The sequence below is a fragment of the Delphinapterus leucas genome, chromosome 8 (assembly GCF_059928025.1).
Source record: "Delphinapterus leucas isolate spDelLeu-1000000601 "Yukka" chromosome 8, BTC_Dleu_Yukka2, whole genome shotgun sequence".
In the NCBI taxonomy this organism is placed as follows: Eukaryota; Metazoa; Chordata; class Mammalia; order Artiodactyla; family Monodontidae; genus Delphinapterus; species Delphinapterus leucas.
Genome location: NC_143136.1, coordinates 39,069,527 through 39,091,381, shown reverse-complemented (window position 1 = coordinate 39,091,381; position 21,855 = coordinate 39,069,527). Strand labels below are relative to the sequence as shown.

Here is a 21,855-nt window from a genome sequence, read left to right as displayed (position 1 = left end):
ACACAGCCGAGATAATGTTTACCTCTGTTTAACTATCGAAACTTTATAAAAGCTATGAGACAGAATCTGTTCTTCAGAATACATCGTAACTCAAATAGTATCCTAAGTTTAACTTAAACTTTTCTCGAGGTTCAGGTGTTATTAATAAGAAGCTCTCTCCTGAAGCATGTCTGACAAGTTGTGACTGGCAAGAAAGGAACCTCCCCTTCCATGTCTGCATGATAAGTTCCCGATTCCCTTTAGCTAAGGATACAAAATGACTTAGCAAGTTAAGTCTCTATATAGAGCAGAAATACATGCAGCATTATCTCAACTTGGGTTTCCCTGGAGCTATGGTTCTCTAATTAGTATAGCTCCTCATGACACCAGGAAAAATATTGTCAGAGTTGAGAACAGAGCTGAATTCTTCGTCTGCTAATGCTCTTTTATATGCAGGTATAATACCATCAATATTTTCCGAAGTCCTTTCTTGGACCACCTGTGCCCTTCCATTTAGTTAGAATGTTTACAAACACTGGGCTCTCAGGCTGTTGACCCAGAATCAGCACCAGCAAAGCGACATCCTCCTCTGGAAGGAGAGAGCACAGGAAGTGCCAAGGGTCCCTGCGTGCAGCTCCTAGTGTCCTGGAAAGACTTCCCTGCCATGCCCACCTGACTCTGATACAACGCCATTCTATCTGTGGTCCAGGGACCTAATCACAAATCCATTCTCTTTCATCTATTCTACTTCATGCTTGCCACTTCTAATCTCCTCTAGGCTGGGAATTAGAGGTTTACTAAAAAAAATTTACAGAAATCAAGTCAATAGTTTCAATGAAAGTCTGAGGGCTCCTCCCATGCAAAACATACATGTACTTTGTAATATCTAATTTGACTGCTTATAAGTTCTTAGATAAGATTGCTGGAAGCTGAGTTCAGGATGAGTAAGATGCTACTGTGGTATTATTGCCAGAGGGTACTTTGGGGGAGAACGGCATTTATTGAGTACTTTCCACATTCCATTCGCCTTGAATGCTCCTCCCTGATATGGTTTACTTCTCACTTCGTTCAAGTCTGTGTGCATGTAGAGCCTTATCTGTGAGGCCTTCCCCAGCCACCCTCTATAAAATAACCCTCCACTCCTACCTTTCTCTAGACCCCATCTCCTGCTTTCTTTTAAATCATAGCTTTAGTCAGCTCTTGGCATGCTATGTATTTACCTATCTGTCCATTGCCCATCTCTTTCCATCAGAATGGCAGTTCCATGGAGTAGCTGGCTTAGCTGTTTTGCACAGGTACTCAATAAATATTTGTTGAATGAAAAAGTCAAGCATAGTTATTGTAAATATCTTGTCAATTTAATCCTCCCCACCCTACAAGTCACATATTTCAAGCCTTTTTATAGATAGGGAAATTGAGGTTGGTTACTCAATACTTGGAGAGCATGCTGTGGTGGTTAAGAGCATGGACCCTGGAAACAGACTGCCTGGATTACAGCCCAGCTCAGACACTGCTCACCTCTATGACACTGGGCAAGTCACTGAACCATTCTGGACCTGGGATCCTTTATATGTAAATAGCAATAATAATAACAGTACTGCCTTACAGAGTTGTTGAGAAGAGCTTAAACATATAAAGGGCTTAAACAGTTCATGGCTCATAGTAGGTGCTGAACGAGAGTTAATAAATAAAGTCTTAGCTGAGAAACACCTTATAAGAATTACTAACTTTCTCATTCTGATTTCTTACTTATATAACAACCTCCTGATTACAAGTCAGCTTTCTGGTTCATCCGTCGAAGAAGGAAGTACGGATGTGGTTACCCGGCCTGTGTGAGAGTTACGTATTTCTCATCATAAATTCATCAATCTGTGAATCTTGCTTTAATGTGCTAACAAAACCAGGGTTCTGAATCAACAAGACTGAGGCCCAAACCCTGACGGTGTCACAGACACACCTTGCACTGTTGCTTAGCAACCTCCTAGCCACTTTCTCCAAACAATGCCGCCAACTTGTATTCAACTACCCACAGCACAAGCTGTATAGCTAGAAGGAAGTGTTGTTGCCTAAGAAACCTTTTCTCTAATCAGTAGAAAATGGTGAGAGATTACAATTCAAAGAAAATCCAGGGGAAGTGAGTGTTTTGCCCAACAAGTGCCCTCACAGCCATCCACCACATACACTACTTCAGAAAAGTGTAGCAATGGTTTATGGTATCAAACAACCTGCTTGTCCAGGTTTCCCTTGAACCAGGTCACGCAGGGCTTTTAGCCCTCACTTGAAGGGTAGGGCCCAGTGCCAAAGCCACAAGCAGCCCACAGTCACACGGAGGCTTCCCCATGGCAACTCCCGCAAGTTACCTTGCCCTGATGATCATGTTTCATTTCCCAGCCCCTCGGCAGCTCCAGTTGTTTGTTTGCAAACATGTTGAGGAATCCCACAAGGTCCCGGTTATGCTGGTAGCGTTCAAAGTGGTGGGTGTCCCGCCGGACTTTGGTGATCATGTGCTTCAAACACGTGTTGTTTGTAAACATGCGGTAGGCACTCTGGAGAGGATGGAAGAACAATGTTAATCTGCTTTGGGACATGCAAAAGTAACATATATACTCCCATGGGCACATTTAATCTTTGGAATAGTGTACAGGTTTCAATGTAACTCGAGACCCACACATGGAAAACAGCAGATAAAGCAAAATAATTTTGATCAAAATAAAATAGACTACAGAAAATCAGGGAGTCTTCGCTAATGATTCTAGTTTTCTAAGGAACGAGAATGCTGTCGAGTCTCATTCTACAGGTGATGTAAGATCCTAAAGTTGGTTTTAGGTAAAACCCAGTCGAAATCACACCATGCTGGAGACAAACATACCACCTCACAGTGAGCCCCAGTACAGCCAGTGTTTCCTCTGGCACAGGAACAGATCATTGGCTCTATGGGTGAGTGCCAATGAAGCAGCTGGTGTACATTTAGGAGCCAAGTTGTATGAAAAAATGCTTGGCCATATATTTGAATATTAGAAGTACATGCAATGGGCTGAGTTGTTCTCACTGAGAGTCATATTTAACTGAGACCAGAGTAGACTGGAGTTTTTCATCTCACTCCTGCTTGGAGGCATAATCTCAGTAAATGGAATGGCAGGCAGAACTACCTGGACTGTATAACTCAGTATTTTTTTTTTCTTTCTCCCTCTCTTTTTCCTGTGTGTGTACACACACACACACACACACACACACACACAGACAAATACACATATATATGGCTAAATTTACATGATTGAAATACACATTTAATAAAATTCCATTATACCAGCACATACAAAAAAGTGATTGTTTTGTAAAAGTATCTCATGATACTTAAAGAGGCCAAAAAAGGACCATGGGCTGTCTGCGTATGAGTCAGGCAACAAATATTCAATGCACAATACCATGTGCCAAGCAGTAGAAAAGGAATAACTGTATAGAGCTATTTCCTTAAGTCATCAGAAGAAACGTGATATTCATGAAATTGACCAACCGTGAATGATCTCTCCTGGAATGCTATTCTTCTCACGTAGATTCAAAGGGCTTTGGATTCCTCTTATCTTTAGTGTCCCAGGGACACCAGACTAAGTCTGGAGGCCTTCAGGCTTTACTTCATGGGTTCTGTTATTTATTTCCTTTTAGACAGACCAAGGCAAACCCAAAAGAAACCAGAATCCCTGGAAATCATTTCACTTCAATAAACATTTACTGTGCTGGTTATTGAGGATAAAAGATAAATGAGTATGAGGACAGTCAACAATGCTCCTGTCTTTCCAGGGTCCCTCAGGATGTGTCATGTCCAGGTCAAAGCATTTATTGCCGATGGGAGTCCCTCTAGAGCTTTCTTTTCTTTGTTACAGTGAGCACAGCAACCGGCCATGTTTGAAATGGTGGCTGTTTCCCAGTCTGGGTTCCTGGGTCTCTGAAGGACTACAGGGATCAGAGAACCCTGACAACCCAATTTGGAATGAGAAACAAACCTCTGCTGGCTTAAGCCACTGAGATTTTTTAGTCACCGTTATTGATGTATAACCTAAACTACATAAAGTAACTTTTCTACCGTTATTCTGATTGATTCGCTGTCATTATATACTTTTTGCTTTGCATTAGAATATTTTTCCTCTATCAAAATGGAAGGAAGGGAGGAAGGAAGGAAGGAAGGAAGGGAGGGAGGGAGGGAAGGCCAGCCACATTAAACAGTCCTCAAATATTAGTGTACTAGTTCCTTAGTACACCTGAGTAGAAAATATTTTGAGGTCACATTTCAACCTGACAGTCTAAATGAGAGGAGGTTTGATGGCTATGAGAAATTATGAGGTTCAGAGCACAGAGCACTACCAAAGCAGGCAGGCCCATGCAGGGGCTCTGGGCAATTAGAGAGCATGAGAGAAGAAGAAAATGATACCATGAAAGCAGAGAAGGAGACTAATAAAAGAAGTTGGAGGGTGTCAGAGACAAACGTTAGCTAACTCACAGTTTAGCCTGTGGCTGACCCTTCCTTGGAGTCTTACGTCCAATCAGCAAGGCATCTGTTTTCTGCATTTGGCTCCATGGTGCTGATATATTTTCACAGAAGCCATTACAAGCATAGAGGCCAGAGACCACACTAGCTTCTGTGATGGCGATGGTAATGAACGTTCAAGTCATACCCCCTAATAAGTCTCCTTGGGGAGAAATTATTGCGGGATAATTCTGTCAGATAAATCATTTCATTAGCTGTCTTCTAAATAGGTGTATGTCCTGTCACCCTTCCTTCTCCTTCCGCCCATTAAAATAAGAGGCCACATCCTGATTCTTTATTTAGAGCACCAGAAATGCTCCTCACTCTGCTAAAGAAAAGCAGCAGAACTTCATTAGGGCAAGCAGTGGTGATTAGGTGAAGGAACCCACTCCAGCCTCAGGCACGAAGCAACTCCCTGGGGTTGGACAGCTCTTTAAGCACAGGAGTCTTAAGGCTGGTCTTATAATTAATTATGTCCTTTCATCTTCCTCCTCTCCACTCAATGAGACGTGTAATACAGTGCCAAGTTCAACTGCTCTTTGCAAAAAGCATCTACCAAAGTAAATTAAGTGTAAGGAAGATTTCTCTCATCAGTAACCAGCAAACAACCTTTAGAACCACAGCTTTTTCAAGTCTGAATAATATGCACATGACTACTAGGGTCTATTTAAAACACATAAGGCAAACAGGAACATCCCTCTAGGCTGCTACATGTCTATAAGAAACTACATACATACTTATTTACATGTATATGTTTATTTATACATGTTTATATGTATGTATAACATTTATACAAGTCTATGCTTATATATACATCTGTTTATTCTATTTTTAAATATATATTTTATGTTTATTCAATATGTATAGTATTGTTTTAAAATATATATTTTGTATATATAGATACATATATATGATCTGAAATATAAATATCCTTTCTGAGTAATTTTGTTCAGAAAAGATATTTATACTCCAGTTCATACAGAACTATGGTGAGGATTCTAGTCACAGCTCATGGACAGAGACAAAGAAAGTAATTTACTCTCTGCCTCAATTTGCTCAACTATAAGACAGGATAATAGCAACTGCCCTGATTTCTTCATAGGCATGTGGGATTGAAATCCAGTGGAACAAAGGATGTAAAAGTGCTTTGAAGAGGTAAAAATCACTGTAAAAATATAGAGTGGAAGTAAGTACAAGAATATATAAGGGATTATACCTATCATAACTACATTCTAACAGATGAATTATAGTACTAAAACTGTCTTCTACTTTCAGTCGTTGAAGATCTTGGGGGAGCATCCCACTTTCTGTTAAGGGAAGAAGCGTCTCATAACCTCTCACTAATTATGTGCTAAGCCCTGTGCTAGACCCTGAGGATACAGAGATGAGCAGAGCCTGATCACTCAAAGGGATAGAGAAGGAAAATTACAGGGGGAGGTGGGAGGAAGGGGTTCACTGGAGGCAGAAAGTAGAGCTTGGGAAACAGAGGCCACAGTAGCCGTGAAAATACTGAAACACACTGATAGAACTAGCAGAGCTAAGAATGAGAACAGTCCAAAGAGTTGAGAAATACTAAACAGGTGGGATTAGGTTGAAAGAGCTTCGTCTTCAGGCATCTTTATTCGCCCTCTGGGGTTCAGTGGGTCTAATTGGAAAGGGATCCTTTTCTGTGTCTGAGTTGTTGTTTTGTTTTGGTCTTATAGGGAAAATATGCAGTAAAGGGATCTGATCTTCTGCCTGAAACAAAAGTAGATTAGGAAAGGGCAAATGGACCTATTTCATAGCAGTCTCACTATAATGCACAGAACGATCTCACCTGGGAAGCTGCTGCATGTGGACTCACAAGCAGTAAGGCAAGTTGGCAACTGTTAACAGCAGACAGAGCCCCTTTAAATGAACCCTGAAGGGTGTAAAGTTTTCTTGTCCTTTGATGTGATTTAAAATGTCCATTTTGACCATCCCTTCTCTAATCCAAAACTCCCTTTCCCAATCCTCTTAGTTGTTTCTTGTCTTATCTCCCTAGTAAAGAAATAAACACTCCATGGCTGGATGAATGATCAACTGATTATGAACTGAATTTCTTTGGGGAATTTTGTTAAAATAACACTCCTTAGAGCTTGACATGTTTTGTTTGGTTAAGTGCTTGAGGTGTTAGAAGTGAAAAATATTGAGATGAGCCGAGGGGAACGTTACTGCCATTCGGCAACAGAATAAGAAAATTGTATGTAAACACTCAGTTCTTATCAATCAACCGACTTATCGATCAATTAATTGCAATCAATGCAAGTAATAATCAAACCTCTTTTCTTTTTTTGGCAGTTTCTTTTTTATGTGTTATGGTGATCATATGCCCAGGATTACCTGGCCCAGTCTTGATTTACTCTAAATCTGTTCTTTTCAATAACACAGGTAAGTATTGATACATTACTGCTAAAGAAAATCTATCTTTCATATTCCAGAAATCCTTCATCAAGAACAGGTATTCTGATTTCATGCTTGGAAAATATCATCACTGCCTCCATAGCAAATGTATACAAAGGCTCACAAAGTAGCAGATATGAGCATCTGTATATATTATTCACTAAACAAAATTTATCATGAACAACATCAAGTAACATTGTTTCCATAAGATATATGCTGGGATATGGAAACAGTCTTGTCTTAAGCAGGTGTTTCACAATATTTTTAATCATAAGGGATTTTACATTTTTCTCATCTAGCTAAAGAGTAAAATGGAGGGAAAACTGAACTTATTGACAAAACTAAACTATCAACTCATCTACCTTGCAATAGCGGGAATTTCTGTCTTATAAGAATATATTTAAGTATTTTGGAGCAATATTTTTCTTCATTAAGTAGTGAGGAGTGTATAAGATGGAATTAATGTATTTCTAGAGAGTTTATTAAAAGCCGAAGTAATAATTATTTGGCATGTATGTTGGAAACATTATTCATTTGCATATAATGAAATGTATTTATGTATGACAATTATTAGACAAACACAGTCATACCAGCTATAAAAGACATGACACTAATAATTAAATCTTGAATTATCAGGAGAAATGGTTTATCAAGACAATTTTGGAAGCAATCTGATCACAACCAGAAGAGGGCAGTAGAATATATCTTAAAGCAACAACCACGCAAAAACAGAAAAAAAAAATCCCAATATTTTGTTCCTCAAGTTTTCCTTTAGAGTTATGCCACCTATATATCTACTTAATTTTGTTCTGTTCAATAAATATGATTAGGTATCCACCAAAAAACCATTAGAACTAATAAATGAATTCAGCAAAGTTGTATGATACAAGATTAAAATACAGAAATCTGTTGCTTTTCTATATGCTAATAATGAACTAACAGAAAAAGAAAGCAAAAAAAAAATCTGTTTAAAATCACATGAAAAAGAATAAAATACCTAAGAATAAACTTAACCAAGAAGGTGAAAGACTTATACTCTGAAAACTATGAAAGACTGATGAAGGAAACTGAAAATACATAGAAATGGAAAGATCTTCTGCATCCTTGGATTGGAAGAATTAATATTGTTAAAATGTCCATGCTACCCAAAGCAATGTACAGATTTAATGCAATCCCTATGAAATACCCATGACATTTTTCATAGAACTAGAACAAAAAACCCTAAAATTTATATGGAACCACAAAAGACCACGAATTGCCAAAGCAATCTTGAGAAAAAAGAACAAAGCTGGAGGTATCATGCTCCCTGACTTCAGAATATACACAAAGCTACAGTAATCAAAACAGACTGGCACTGGCACAAAAACAGACACACAGAGCAATGGAACAGAATAGAGAGCCCAGAAATAAACCCACCCACCTTGGGTCAATTAATCTATGACAAAGGAGGCAAGAATATGCAATGGAGAAAAGACAGTCTCTTTAATAAGTGGTGCTGGGAAAACTTGACAGCTACATGTAAAAGAATGAGATTAGAACATTTCCTCATACCACATACAAAAATAAACTCAAACTGAATTAAAGACTTAAATGTAAGACTTGAAACCATAAAACTCCTAGAAGAGAACATAGGCAAAACACTCTTTCACATAAATCATGGTAATATATATTTTTTGGATCTGTCTCCTAAGGCAAAAGAAATAAAAGCAAAAATAAACAAATGGGACCTAATTAAGCTTAAAAACTTTTGCACAGCAAAGGAAACCATCAACAAAACAAAAGACAACCTACTAAATGGGACAAAATATTTACAAATAATATGACTAACAAGGGATTAATATCCCAAATATATAAACAGCTTATATAACTCAATATCAAAAAAACGAACAACCCAATTAAAAATTGGGAAGAAGACTCAAAAACATTTTTCCAAAGAATACATACAGATAGCTAACAGGCACAAGAAAGGATGCTCAACATCACTAATCATCAGAGAAATGCAAGTCAAAAGCACAATGAGATATTACCTCACACCTGTCAGAGTGGCTATCATCAAAAAGTCTACAAATAACAAATATTGGTGAGGATGTGGAGAGAAGGGAACTGTTGTACTCTGTTGGTGGGAATGTAAATTGGTGCACCCACTATGGAAAACAGTATGCTGGTTCCTCAAAAAACTAAAAATAGAACTATCATTTGATCCAGCAATTCCACTCCTGGGTATATATCTGAAAAAAACCAAAAACATTACTTCGAAAAGATACATGCACCCCAATGTTCATAGCAGCATTGTTTACAATAGCCAAGATATGGAAGCAACCCAAGCGTCCATCAACAGATGAATAGTTAAAGAAGACACAATGGAATATTACTCAGCCATAATAAATAATGAAATTCTGCCATTTGCAACAATGTGTATGGAACTAGGGAGTATTATGCTTACTGAAATAAGTCAGACAGAGAAAGACAAATACTGAATGCTATCACTTATATGTGAAATCAAAAAATAAAACAGGGCTTCCCTGGTGGCGCAGTGGTTGCGAGTCCGCCTGCCGATGCGGGGGGGCACGGGTTCGTGCCCAGGTCGTGGAGGATCCCATGTGCCGCAGAGCGGCTAGGACTGTGGGCCATGGCCGCTGGGCCTGCGCGTCTGGAGCCTGTGCTCCACAGCAGGAGGGGCCACGGCGGTGAGAGGCCCGCGTACCGCAAAAAAAAAAAACAAAAAAAAAACCAAACCAAATATATATAACAAAACAGAAACAGACTCACAGATATAGAAAACAAACTAGTGGTTACCAGTGGGGAGAAGGGAGGGGGAGGGGCAAGATAGGAATAGGGTATTAAGAGATATAAACCACTATGTATAAAATAGATAACCAACAAGGATATATTACACAGCACAGGGAAATAGCCATTATTTTGTAATAACTTGAAATGGAGTATAATCTATAAAAATATTGAATCACTATGCTGTACCCCTGAATCTAATGTAATGTTGTAAACCAATTATACTTCAACAAAAAGAAATCACAAATCGCACACTGTAAAAAGATGGTAGCTTGAAATTGGCCACAGTGGGAATATTAACACTGAAGAAATCGGTAAATGCAAATCAGGCCTTGATATTGTTTTATGGGCTGTCTAGACTAAGAGTGAGTAAACTATAGACTCATGGGCTGACTGGCTGTGTTTGCTAACCAAGTTTTATTGGAATACAACCACATCCATTCATTTACATGTTGTCCTTGGCCCAAACGCTGAAAATATTTACACTCTGGCCCTTTCCAGAAAAAGCCTACTGACTTTTTCTAAATAGTAAGTTCTAGACTTAAGAAACTGGTAAAGAAAATAAAATGCTAATAATACAGATTAAAGTTCAAATTGTGCCATTACATTGCAAATAGCGCATGCACGTGCACACACACACAATGAAGAAAAATAAGTCCAATATTCAAACACTATTATCTAGCTAAACAAAGAAGGTGCTGGCCTCACTGACAAAAGAGTGTGAAGAATGTCAGCTCTCCCTCCAAGATATGTGCCATATTCATCCACCTGTCACCATCTCCACTGCTGCGGCACTAGTCCAAGTCCCTTCCATGTCTCACCACAGCGCCTTTTCACTTGTTTCCCTGATGCCAATCTTGCCTTTTAAAACCCATTCTGAACACAGTAGGTAGAAGAAACTTTAAAAAAATCAAAACTACACCCCCACAGAAACTCCTTTTAGAATAAAGCCCATTTAGAATGAAGCCCAAACTCCTTGCCAGATCACACAAGCCCTACATTTTGAAGCCCTGCTCACCTCTCTGACCGTACTATGTACCACATCAAACTCATTCCTGTCCTCAAGCCTTTGCTCTTCCTTGGCAAGGAAAGTTCTTCTCCAAGACCTTTGCCTTTCTGGCTTCTTGATATTGTACAACAGCTTGAATATGACTCCTTGGAGAGGCCTTGCCATCCACCTGATCTAAACCAGCATCTGCAGTACCTTGGCCCCAAGTCACCCTAGCCCAGTCACCAGTACTGTTTCAGTTGCCTCACGACACATTTTACTGTCTGCATTATCTTTTCTTGTTCACTAGTTGATCTTTATTCCACTGTATCCTGAGAGTCTCGAATGTACTAGGCAAATCATAGGCATTTAATAATTATTGGTTGAATGAATGCATGAACAAATGAACAAAGGAAAACTCATGTTACCTGACCTCAAGTCCAAAGCTTTTCCCACCACAGCATGACACTTTCTGTTTTAGACTGACAACTCTGAATGTTATCCCATTGTATGAAAGCCTACGATCTCCTAGAATTGTCGCATACACGAGTTTAGGTTCCTGTAATCTGGCTTCTGCTTACCTTTCCAGGCTCAGATCTGACTTTCACTAGTGTCCCATGGTCTCCGCACACCAGCAACACCAAACCGCTGTACTAGTAATTCGGTTTCAGTACTTCTATAGTAATTACTAAGACAGCCCTGCAACTTCATGGATCTCTTGTTTTGTAAATGCTGCTCCTTGGATCTCTTGTTTTGTAAATGCTGCTCCTTCTACCTAGAGAGCTCTGGCCCATCTAGGGCAAGTTCCTATTCAATCTTTAAAACCTATCAGTCTTTAAAACCTACTCAGTCTTTAAAACCTATCCCAAACGCCAACCCAGCCATGGCTCCTCCCATATGCCTTCTCCCCAGAGTTAATCACGCACCCCAGCAGGATATCTTCTACAACCTTCCATCACCTCACTTACAACTCTGCTCACTACATTGGAATGTGTTTTCAAGTCTGGGGCTCCAGAGCCCACAATTGCTGTCAGTTTTGTATCTCTAGGACTTAGTGCCTGGTATACAGTAGGGAATAAACAACTGTTGCTACACTGAATGCCTCTTGCATGAAATCTGAGAACAGCCTTCTCCCAAGTCCTCTCTCTTCCAAGATAAACCTATAAACCATGAGATAATGATCAGTATGTTAACTGATCAATAAATATGTGCATACTAATAGCCTCGCCAACAGCTCCTGGTGATTGGACTATGCTGACTGCTACTTTTCCCAACAGTCTATTTTTCCTGAGGCATATAATCTGTCTGGTTAAATTCAAAATGTTCTTACATTCCCTTAACAAGCCTCTCAAGAGTCCTCTTCTTCAGTTTCTGTTCTATTTACCCACCAAAGCCTGCCAACTCTCTGCCTGTGATTCTCTCATGCTGGATCCTTCCTCGTTATTTCCTCACCTCGTAGTCTAGGCTCTTATCAGCTCCAGCCACGACGAATGGGTTATATACAGCTGGATGTCTGTGGCCAGGGTCTCCCCCGGCCCCCATTCTAAAGCGCTCCAGGTGCAGCTAAGACAACCTTCCCCTAATTAAAACCTCCAGGAAGCCGCTCCCTCAGCTCTCAGAGACTTGCGGGACAGGGCCCGCCTTACTCGCCCTGTTACCCCCAGCACCTTGCAGAAACACGAAGCTCCTTCTCGATGCCTCCACACCTAGTCCAGTTTCGAGCTGTTTACTTGCGCGTTAGCTGACCCAGCAAGATGAACTCCTGTGTCAGACCAAAGCCCTACAGGTGTTTCTCGTTTGTTCTTTTTCCCATCCCTAACAGCCAGTTTTTCACCAAGTCATGTTGACTCTACCTTCAAAATAGCCCTTGAGCCTGTGCACTTCTCTCCATCTCCACGCCAACACCAGTATTCCAGCCATCACTGCCCTTCCCTTGGACCGTGAAGATCCTCCGTTCTCATCACCCGGCTTCCACCCTTGCCTTTCTACGCTCTCCAAATCCAAGCATGTCACACTCTAAGAGCATGATGGCTTCCCGCTGCTCAGAATAGAATCTAAATCCCCGGCCATGTCCCATAGGCAGACCTATGATCTGGATCTCACTGACTTTCCAATGTAGTATCACACCACCCCCTTTTCTATCACTACACAGCAGCCCCTCTGCCCTCTTCTGAGCCCTGGGGCCCCTGCACTTCCTGTTTCAACTGCTTGAAATGAGCTTCCCCTGGCTTTTCCCATGGTTGATGATTTCTCATCTTTCAACTTCCAACTCAAAAATTATTTCTTCAGAGAGGTATTCTAGAACCATCTTTCTAAGGTAGCCTTCATTCTCTGCCCATTCTAGGATAAGAACTTGATCTTATTGCCCACTGTGTCTGCAGCACCTACCATAATTTCTAGCATAAACCGTGTTTTAAGTAATATTTATTGGATGATTAAAATAACTCACTATGCATATAGGACATGTTTTTCACTTCTGTCTTTGCTCATGCATACCCTCCACCTAGAAGGCCCCCCTACTCCTTTCTTTTTTAACCAGCCAGTGTCTGTTATTTATTCTGTGAGACAATTTAAGATTTACATCACAAAGAAATGCTTTCTAACCAACTTTCCTATCACACTCTAATTTTTTTCTTCACACACACACACGCACGCGTGCGCCAAAACACAAGTTTTGGCTTAAACTATATAATATTTTCGAACACTTCTCTTTCCTTCTAGAAATGTCTGAGATAAATATCATGCTCAGGACCAGAGAACAGGTATGTAACATTTTCCACTGTCACCCCATGGACTTCATATACCCTGGTGCCTCCAGGAGGTTAACACTTCCTGAGTAAAATTAAAACCTCCCATTCCAGATGGTAATTCCAAAATAAATGTGGGAAAGGGGCACATGAATAGAGCTGGAGAAACTGATTGTCATGAGGACTTAATGGGGTGGGGATTGGAAGCTAGCGAGGGGTTTCTTGGTTAAGGAACCAAGATCAGGAAAGGGGTAGAATTTTTGTTAAAAGTCAAGACTGGGGGAAATGAAAGAAAACAAGTGAAGGAGACAGTCAAAATGATTTCTCTCTATTTAAACAATGATTAAAAGGCTGACGTTTTTTATAACCTTCCGGTTAACAAAAGGTTGATTCTTTTAGCTGATGCTAACATTTTTAGGCCTCTAGCAAAATTCAGAGGGAGGGCTTCTAAAGAATAGACATATTAGTAAAAGGAGGGAAATTTAAATGTACTTCATCCTTAAACACATCACCATTACCCCTCCTCCCACTAGCCCCCCCCCAAAAAATCCTGATCTCCCATACAAACCTCATGTATCTTTAAAAAAATTCCTCTATTTATGGATTTATTTTTTCAGATTACAGCAATGTATACATTTTATATTCATTCTTTCTTTTGGAGAGCCCGTATCAATAACTCAAAGCTCAACCTGACCAACGCCTGTTGTCAATTCTCAGATATTTGGTTATACTTGTGCATGCAAAACAAGGTGGCCATTAAGAGCACAGACTCTGGAGTCAGCATCTCTGGGATTTTAACCCCAGCTATCACACTTAGTAGCTGTATAACCTTGAGCATGTTATTTAAGCTCTCTATGCCTCAGTTTCTTCATCTGGAAAAATAGAAGTTTTATCTAACTCATAGGTTTGTTTGGGCTAAATGGGTTAAGCCATGGGTAGTGCTTAACACTGAGCATGGAACACATGTGGTGCTCGGTAAACTTAGCTATTTTCATTCTTACTGTTATGACGTAAACGAGGATCATTTCCTTTGGCCTGGTGCTCTTTCCCTCACATCCTCTCGGATTTGATACTCACAGGGTTAGAATGCAGCACAGTGAAGAACTCTGGGCTGATGAGGAACTTCACGGGGGGAGACTGTAACAGCAACGTGAGCCTGGATCTGGAGGTAGAGTGGGGCGGGACGTTCTCCCGTCGGAAATCTAGACGGGGCAGACCACAGAGGCTTTCAGGGAGGTCTCTGCACATGCTGGAAACATCTACTCACTTCCGTCTATATTTTAAAACAACACCTATATCGTTTGTTATTATTTTAATCCCCCAAACACTTTTTTACTTTTCTGTAAATCACGCGTAAAACCCAATTGCTCTCCATCACGTTAAAATGGAATTCAATAATATTTCTAGTCACTATTAACTTTTTTTAAAATAAATTTATTTATTTTTGGCTGCTTTGGGTTTTTGTTGCTGTGGGCTTTCTCTAGTTGTGGCGAGCGGGGGCTACTCTTCGTTGCAGTGCACAGGCTTCTCATTGCGGTGGCTTCTCTTGTTGTGGAGCACTAACTCTAGGTGCACGGGCTTCAGTAGTTGTGGCACGTGGATTCAGTAGTTGTGGCTCGCGGGCTCTAGACTGCAGGCTCAGTAGGTATGGCGCACGGGCTTAGTTGCTCCGTGGCATGTGGGATCTTCCCGGACCAGGGCTTGAACCTGTGTCCCCTGCATTGGCTGGCGGATTCTTAACCACTGCGCCAACAGGCAAGTCCCCACTATTAACATTTTAAAGCATCCTTAGATTTTATAAGTAATCAGATTCCATCTTTTTCTACTAACCCACAGATCCAGAGATTAAAGTAATTTATATCCTGTTTGGTTTTGTGATTCTTTTCTTAGTACTAATAAAAAGTCGAGGATTAGAAGAGGTGTCTGGTGAATTGGACTTTTTGAGTTGAATTACCTGGTCTTCATGAAGATCAAAAGTCCTTTTAAAGAAAGCTTCATTTCTTGGAAATCCTTACTTACTTGTTTTCTATTTTTGCGAGATTACAAAACAAACCAACCCAAAGGCTCTTACCTGCACTGGCTTGGTGAAAGTCGGCTTCCTCCCCTGCCACATCAATCGCATTGGTGTTTTCCTCAGGCCTCTCGTTAGTCATGGTTCTGCGGATACTCTGGTATCTAAAATCAGAAGCCTGGAGTTACAACACAGCAGCCTCTAAAACACAGGGCTCAACTGCTCCCCCAGAGCCCAGAAGTTTTCACCATCTTCCCAGCCTTGACCATTTCCTCCTCAAACCTCCATCCCGTGACCTTCTGGGCCGTGTGTTAAGTAAATCCATCGGATTTAATTTCTTCTGTCCATAGTCTGTGGAACATTTTCTTAACAAATTAATAAAACTTTAAAAAAACATTGTGGCCTTTAACCAAAGGAAACTGAATTCCTATATTGTTAAAGAACAACTTTTGTTCCATAGCAATTAGTTTTGGGAAAAGAAGGACAGATTTTTAAAAGCTTAGGTAACTAATAAAGATGCATTACGAACGAAGATTCTAGATATTTAAAAAGCTATCTGGCTTCAAATGACAAGTGTATATGCTCTGTTTTATTAAAAATCAATACCTTGGGTTGACTAAAGGGGTCATCTCATTACTTATTTCCTCTCTAGTTTCTAAGCAAGCTGTGGATGTGTACGCTTATTAATTTTTAACCAAGAGACATTCAATGAAGTCTATGAATCGAGAGAAGCAACAGCTCCACCTTAATGACAGGACCCCCAGAGATGAAAGAGGCAACCGTGTTTTCCATTTTGCACTGTGTAAAAATTAGCCCAACCACAAAACTGCCCATCCTCACCGCCGGTTCAGCTGCTCCATCTGCTGTATGGAGTTGGACCTCTGCAGCACCTGCGGGGCAGGGGGAGCTGTGGGCCGCTGCCAAGTCGTGGTTCTGTTTACGTGATCCACGTAGAAGATCCTGCCATGGCTGTCAATGCGTGCCTCCCAGTCTAAACAGCAGCAGTGCACAGAGAGGGATTAGGAGGGGCAGCTGAAGCCATTAACGTGGTTCATCAAGCAGCACATGTTTTCTCCCTGACATGCTACACTTTGGGGCTAATAACGTATACCTGGGTGCATAATCCAGCACTCCCCCCAGTCCACTCCAGAATCTGTTTGACCAGTTAGTAAAACAGCTCCTGTGTGCATAACCAACACCTTAAAGAATCCCTGAATGTAGGGGATCCTCCCAGATCCGCCCACAATGCTCATCCTTCACGTATGAGCAACTTTAAAAACTACTAGTTGGTATCATAATACTTTAGATATTCACATCAAAATTGGTACTGATGTTTTCACCCAAACTTGATTTCTTCTGTTTTTTTTCCAACCTAGATGAAAGACTCACAGCTGGAAATTTCTACGTGTATATTTACACACAATTTTAGTAGATGTAGTCTTCGGAAGAAGGTAGTGCTAGCCTAGTCATCAAACAGTATAATTATCTACAGACTTCCATTTACACTTTCCCAAAGAGGAATACATTTTCAGAGCAAGGTTAATGACTTGTCTCCAACCTTAAATAAATACAATGTTTTAAAAGATTATTTACTTTTATGTTTAAGCAATCTCATTAAATGTGTTAGTCTTTGTAAACAAATATGTAAGAGCATGTTCAATAAAAACAGCAAGCACAGTAGTCTTCAGGGCCAGCCATCCCACCTCTGTGAATTCTCTAAAAGGCCATTCCCCTATAAAAATAAGCAGAGCATGAGCTGATCTTTACAAAAGGCAACAATTTTTAAATTGATTGCAATGGGGAAGGGTAATTTATATTAATTTATATAGGAACATACGAAAACAGCAGAGATCTATTCTTTAACCAGGAAAATGCTTTATACATTGCTATTTCTAGGACAAATATGTTTTGAAATTAATAAGCACCTTTCTCTTGAGCAGCTCTGTTAATTTCAAAACTCTCCATGTGATCACACAGCTTATCAGCAGACGCCGTGGGTCTCATCCTAGAGACCAGGACGAAAGCATGTTTGCTCCTGACCAGCCATGGCATCTACTCTGGAGGTGAATGGAACAAGTATTCCAACTGAGTCCTTAGGATTGCAAAAACCTGCACGGTAGATCCCAGCCAGCACCGGAAGACCACTGAAGACTGCCTCAGCTGGGAGTGGAAGGATATCTTTTTGTTGATTTCAGCTGATCATAATTTATGACACATGGCAAGGGAAAGAAAAATTTTCTGTGAGGAAAAGCACCACACAGACAACAAACAACTCCGTGTCACTCATGCTCCAAGGTAACGCGGACTCACAATGAAGCAGGCTGCCAAGAATGAATTATTTGGGCACAGCTACAATCCCATCAGTAGGACATTTCCAAAAGGCCTCCTGCTCAGCCTGCCATATGCTGACAAACAGTAAGCACATAAAGGCATTTTCAGGAACCATCTTCTAAAACCTTTGATCCATTCCATTGTTTGGCTCTGCTCCTCGCACACTTTCCCATCTCAAAGATTCTGAGAACAAGTATTCCCACTGCATTCCTCTCTCATTAGAGCCAGGATAATTCAAGCACATACTATATGTCAGATCATATGCACATGGAAACAAATGACTATTCCTTCCCCCCCAAGAATGTTTACAGAAGCTTCCAATTTTTTAAAAATATGTAGGATAGGTCAATTAGGGATAAAAACAGAACAGAAACCAACTAAAGGAAGCAGAGAGAGAGCTTCTGCCAAGCTCCCAAGATAAGGTTGTCACTACAACTTGGCTCTAAGTTTTCTGGCAGTTACAGCAGAAGAGAAAACACACTGCTGCATACTTTCCATTCTCTGACAAAAGAATATTAGAAAAGTATCTTCAAAGATGGAACTTTTTCCTTGAATAAACTATACAAGAATTTACCCCAAGAAATGTGACCTGTATGCGGGCCACATGGGTAGGAAAATGGAGGAGGGGGTATCTCCAAATATATTCACCACTGTGCCTTGCACATAGCATGTAATGAATGAATAAATAATTTAAATAACGTAAAGCTATTAAAAAATGATTCTTCTTATGGTTACCGGGGGGGGGGGGTCGGGGGGAGGGATAAACTGGAAGATTGGGATTGACATCAACACACTACTATATATAAAATAGATAACTAATAAGGACCTACTGTATAGCACAGGGAACCCTACTCAATACTCTGTAATGGGAAAAGAATCTAAAAAGAGTAGATATATGTATATATATAACTGATTCACTTTGCTGTACACCTAAAACTAACCCAACATTGTAAATCAACTATACTCCAATAAAAATTTTAAAAAATGATCTTGTATTCACTTTCCACAAAGCCCAGGAATAACCTTCATTTGCATCTCAATAAAGACATTTCTATGCAATGGGAAAAACAAGAAAACAAGGTCCAAAAATTTGCTTTCTAAGAATATGGGATGTTGGATGCACATTAAGACTCTCCCTATCAAGTATCATATCTTTAAATTGAGGTTGTTACTTAAGTCCCCATAAAGAGAAATGCCATATTGCTGGTTTCAAGTGGACACTCGACATTGAACTGGGAAAGACTGTTATGCTATTGGCTTATTCGTGAACTACATAGCTACTCTCACCCAAGCGGTCAATACCCTTCCATCCAGGCAAGACAGCAGAGGTGCCTGTAGGAAGGTCAGTCCTCTATCATTATCTATCATTATCTATTCGCGGGGGTGGGGGTATGGTTGCTTTAATATCTTATAAGTATTTACATGAGGCCTGGTTTGTTCTTGGTTAAGAAAGCATATGAGAACACATGGCCTGGTATCAGTTTCTTTCACAGACAATGCTAAAATCACACAGGCAGGGTTAGAAGACTAGGATCTTGGCATTTACTTCCCTGTCTTGCCACACTGTAAACTGGGGTACATAATCAGGGTGCAGCGAGACTGACAGCAATGTGTTGGGGGTGTGTGTAATGCGTTTGTGTGTGTGTAATGCACTAGATTAGCAAGTAGAAGGCCTGTATCTGGCCATGGCTTTGTCATACCTTTGCTACATGACCTTCAACAAATTACTACACCTCTATGGCCCACAGTTTCTTTACCTAAAAAATTAGAAGACAGAGGTAAACATTGCTAAGGTCCCTTTCAGTTCTAAAATAACATGAATCTGCAATGACACCCATTTTATCACATTAGGTTCAGGAAGGACCTAGCAACATCTTATGTCTAGGCCAGAATCTCCAAAATAGATTCTAAGTTAATTAAGCCTTTGGGGCCAGGGGCTTTGGGGTTCTGAGGAGTAGGGCTGCTGAACCACCTGCCAACCCCACTTTAAACACTGCAGCTCCAACATTATCTGTTGTGCATATTAGTCTTCCACATAAGATTTCACTTCCATAAAGAGCTTCACAGCAATAATAAAGTTTGAAAACTATTATCTAGAGAATGTTTCTCAAGGTGTGGGATTCTGACAGTATGTGTCAGAATCATTGTGAGGATCAATAAAAATGCAGATGCCAAGGACACACCCCAGCTCTTCAAAATCAGACTATCTGAAGCCAGGACTCAGTTATCTACATTTTTAACAAACTTCCCAGGTGATTCCTAGACACACTAAAATTTAAGGAACACTGACGTAAATTAACAAGAACTTAAGACAGCAGCTAACTTACTGGACAAACCCATGGAGCTAATGCTGGATTTCTTAGAAGTCATGAAGTGCGGGCTCGCAAGAAACTACATTTCAGCCTAAATACCCCAAACTGAAATCCAGGAGCAAGTGTACACTTAAGACACCCTGAGATTCAAATATAATAGCCCCCTTTAAATAGCTGGACATTAAGGGTAAGTCAGAGAGTTAGCATGAAAATCTACGCCAAGCCACTGTCACAGCATTAATTCCAGATGCAGGGAGGTAGAGCCGGGCAGGTCTTAGATATTTTCAACTTTTAGAATCAATATATGTAGGCAGGGGGCAGGGGTCATCACTATGGCCCCTCTTCATCTCATCACTCTACTGTCTCGCTCCTCTCAAACTAGACCTTGGTCTCCACTGGGCCCCCCAGGTGATTAGATGAGCACATCTCAGTGAGTGCTGAGACTGGGAAGAAGGTCAGTGTCTAGACAGGATGAATCACATATCAGGGGAAGCCAGCACCGAACTGTCTACTACGGAACTCAAAGCGGTGAGAGGACTAAGAGTAGGGAACTGACCTGGTTGTAACTGGATTAAGGAAAATGAAGTACCTGAATATTGTGAAGTAAGTTTATAAACCCACTGTAAAAATTATAATAACCGTGGTATCCTCACCAAAATGGTGAGATGATGAAGTTACAATAAACTAAGGGTACTTTTAAGGAAAAAAAGCTTTGTAATAGATGCCAGAAATCAGTGTTTAATGGATTATTTTTTCCTTATTTAAACACTCAAAGAAGGATGATACCATTTGTATAAAGTACGAAAGTAAGTTAAACTTGTCTGTGCTCTGGGGAGTCAGGACAGTAGGTCCCCTTGCTCTTCAGGAGTGGGGGTTGGAGACTGGTAGCGGGGCACAAGTGGCCTCCCAGGGACCACAGATGTGGTGCTGACTGCCCAGGTGGGCACAGTTCGGGAGAATTCAGCAGGCTGAATGTGCTCTTTTCTGCATGTACATTATATTTGAATAAAAAGTTTAAAAAATCTCAAATAGCTGCATAGTTTGGACCTTAATATTCGATTTTTAAGGAAGTAGCTTTTTAGATTAAAAGTGTGAATTTTTTTCTCCAAACTAACTTTTAGGTTCTAGAGAATAAGAGCCCCTAGCTTTAAACAGAGTAGAAATTCTATAAGATTAATTGTATTTTTCAGATTCATTACCTTCTTTTAAACCTTCATTTCAAAGTATGCTTTAATAACAAAAGTGCACAACCACAAAAAATGATAAACATCCCCGTGTTTTTCCAGAGCTACTCATTTGAACCTACCACATAAGTAATACACGAGTCCTAAAAATATGGCAATAAGCCTGGGATCCTATGAGTCCACTGTGGACTGTTCATCCGGAATCTATTCCTATTCCTACCCTTTGGGGAGAAAAACACCTTTCAACAGCTTCCTGTTGTCTCCAGTACAGCAATGGGATAAGTCACAATTACACTGGAGCCAAGTACAGCAATGGGTTAAGTCACACCACTTATCCTAATGCTAAAAAGACCAAGATTCATTATGCTGATGACATTTTAGTGGGCTTCAGCCCTGAACAACCTCCAGCTGCCAGCCTATGAATCACCTCAGAATAAGATACAGCAGGTTCTTAAGGCACTCAGTACATATTCAAGTTCAAGCTGCCTTCCTGGAAGGCTCTCAATAGTGCCATGCCACCTTTAAGAACCAGAGCTTTCTTATTTTGTACGGCTCATCAGAATGTCTCTCAAC

General features: G+C 40.4%; 1 protein-coding gene across 10 annotated transcripts in view; it reads right to left on the bottom strand.

Moving 5' to 3' along the window:
- Nucleotides 1-21,855, bottom strand: part of HECW2 (HECT, C2 and WW domain containing E3 ubiquitin protein ligase 2) — a 456,160-nt gene that overhangs the window by 132,651 nt on the left and 301,654 nt on the right. For all 10 annotated transcript variants that reach the window (XM_022567294.2, XM_089915956.1, XM_089915960.1 and 7 more), the window contains 4 exons: nt 16,296-16,446; nt 15,516-15,619; nt 14,522-14,646; nt 2,340-2,525 (listed from right to left, as the gene is read on the bottom strand). In XM_022567294.2, the coding sequence (XP_022423002.2) occupies nt 2,340-2,525; nt 14,522-14,646; nt 15,516-15,619; nt 16,296-16,446 (566 nt within the window). The remainder of the gene's footprint in view (nt 1-2,339; nt 2,526-14,521; nt 14,647-15,515; nt 15,620-16,295; nt 16,447-21,855) is intronic.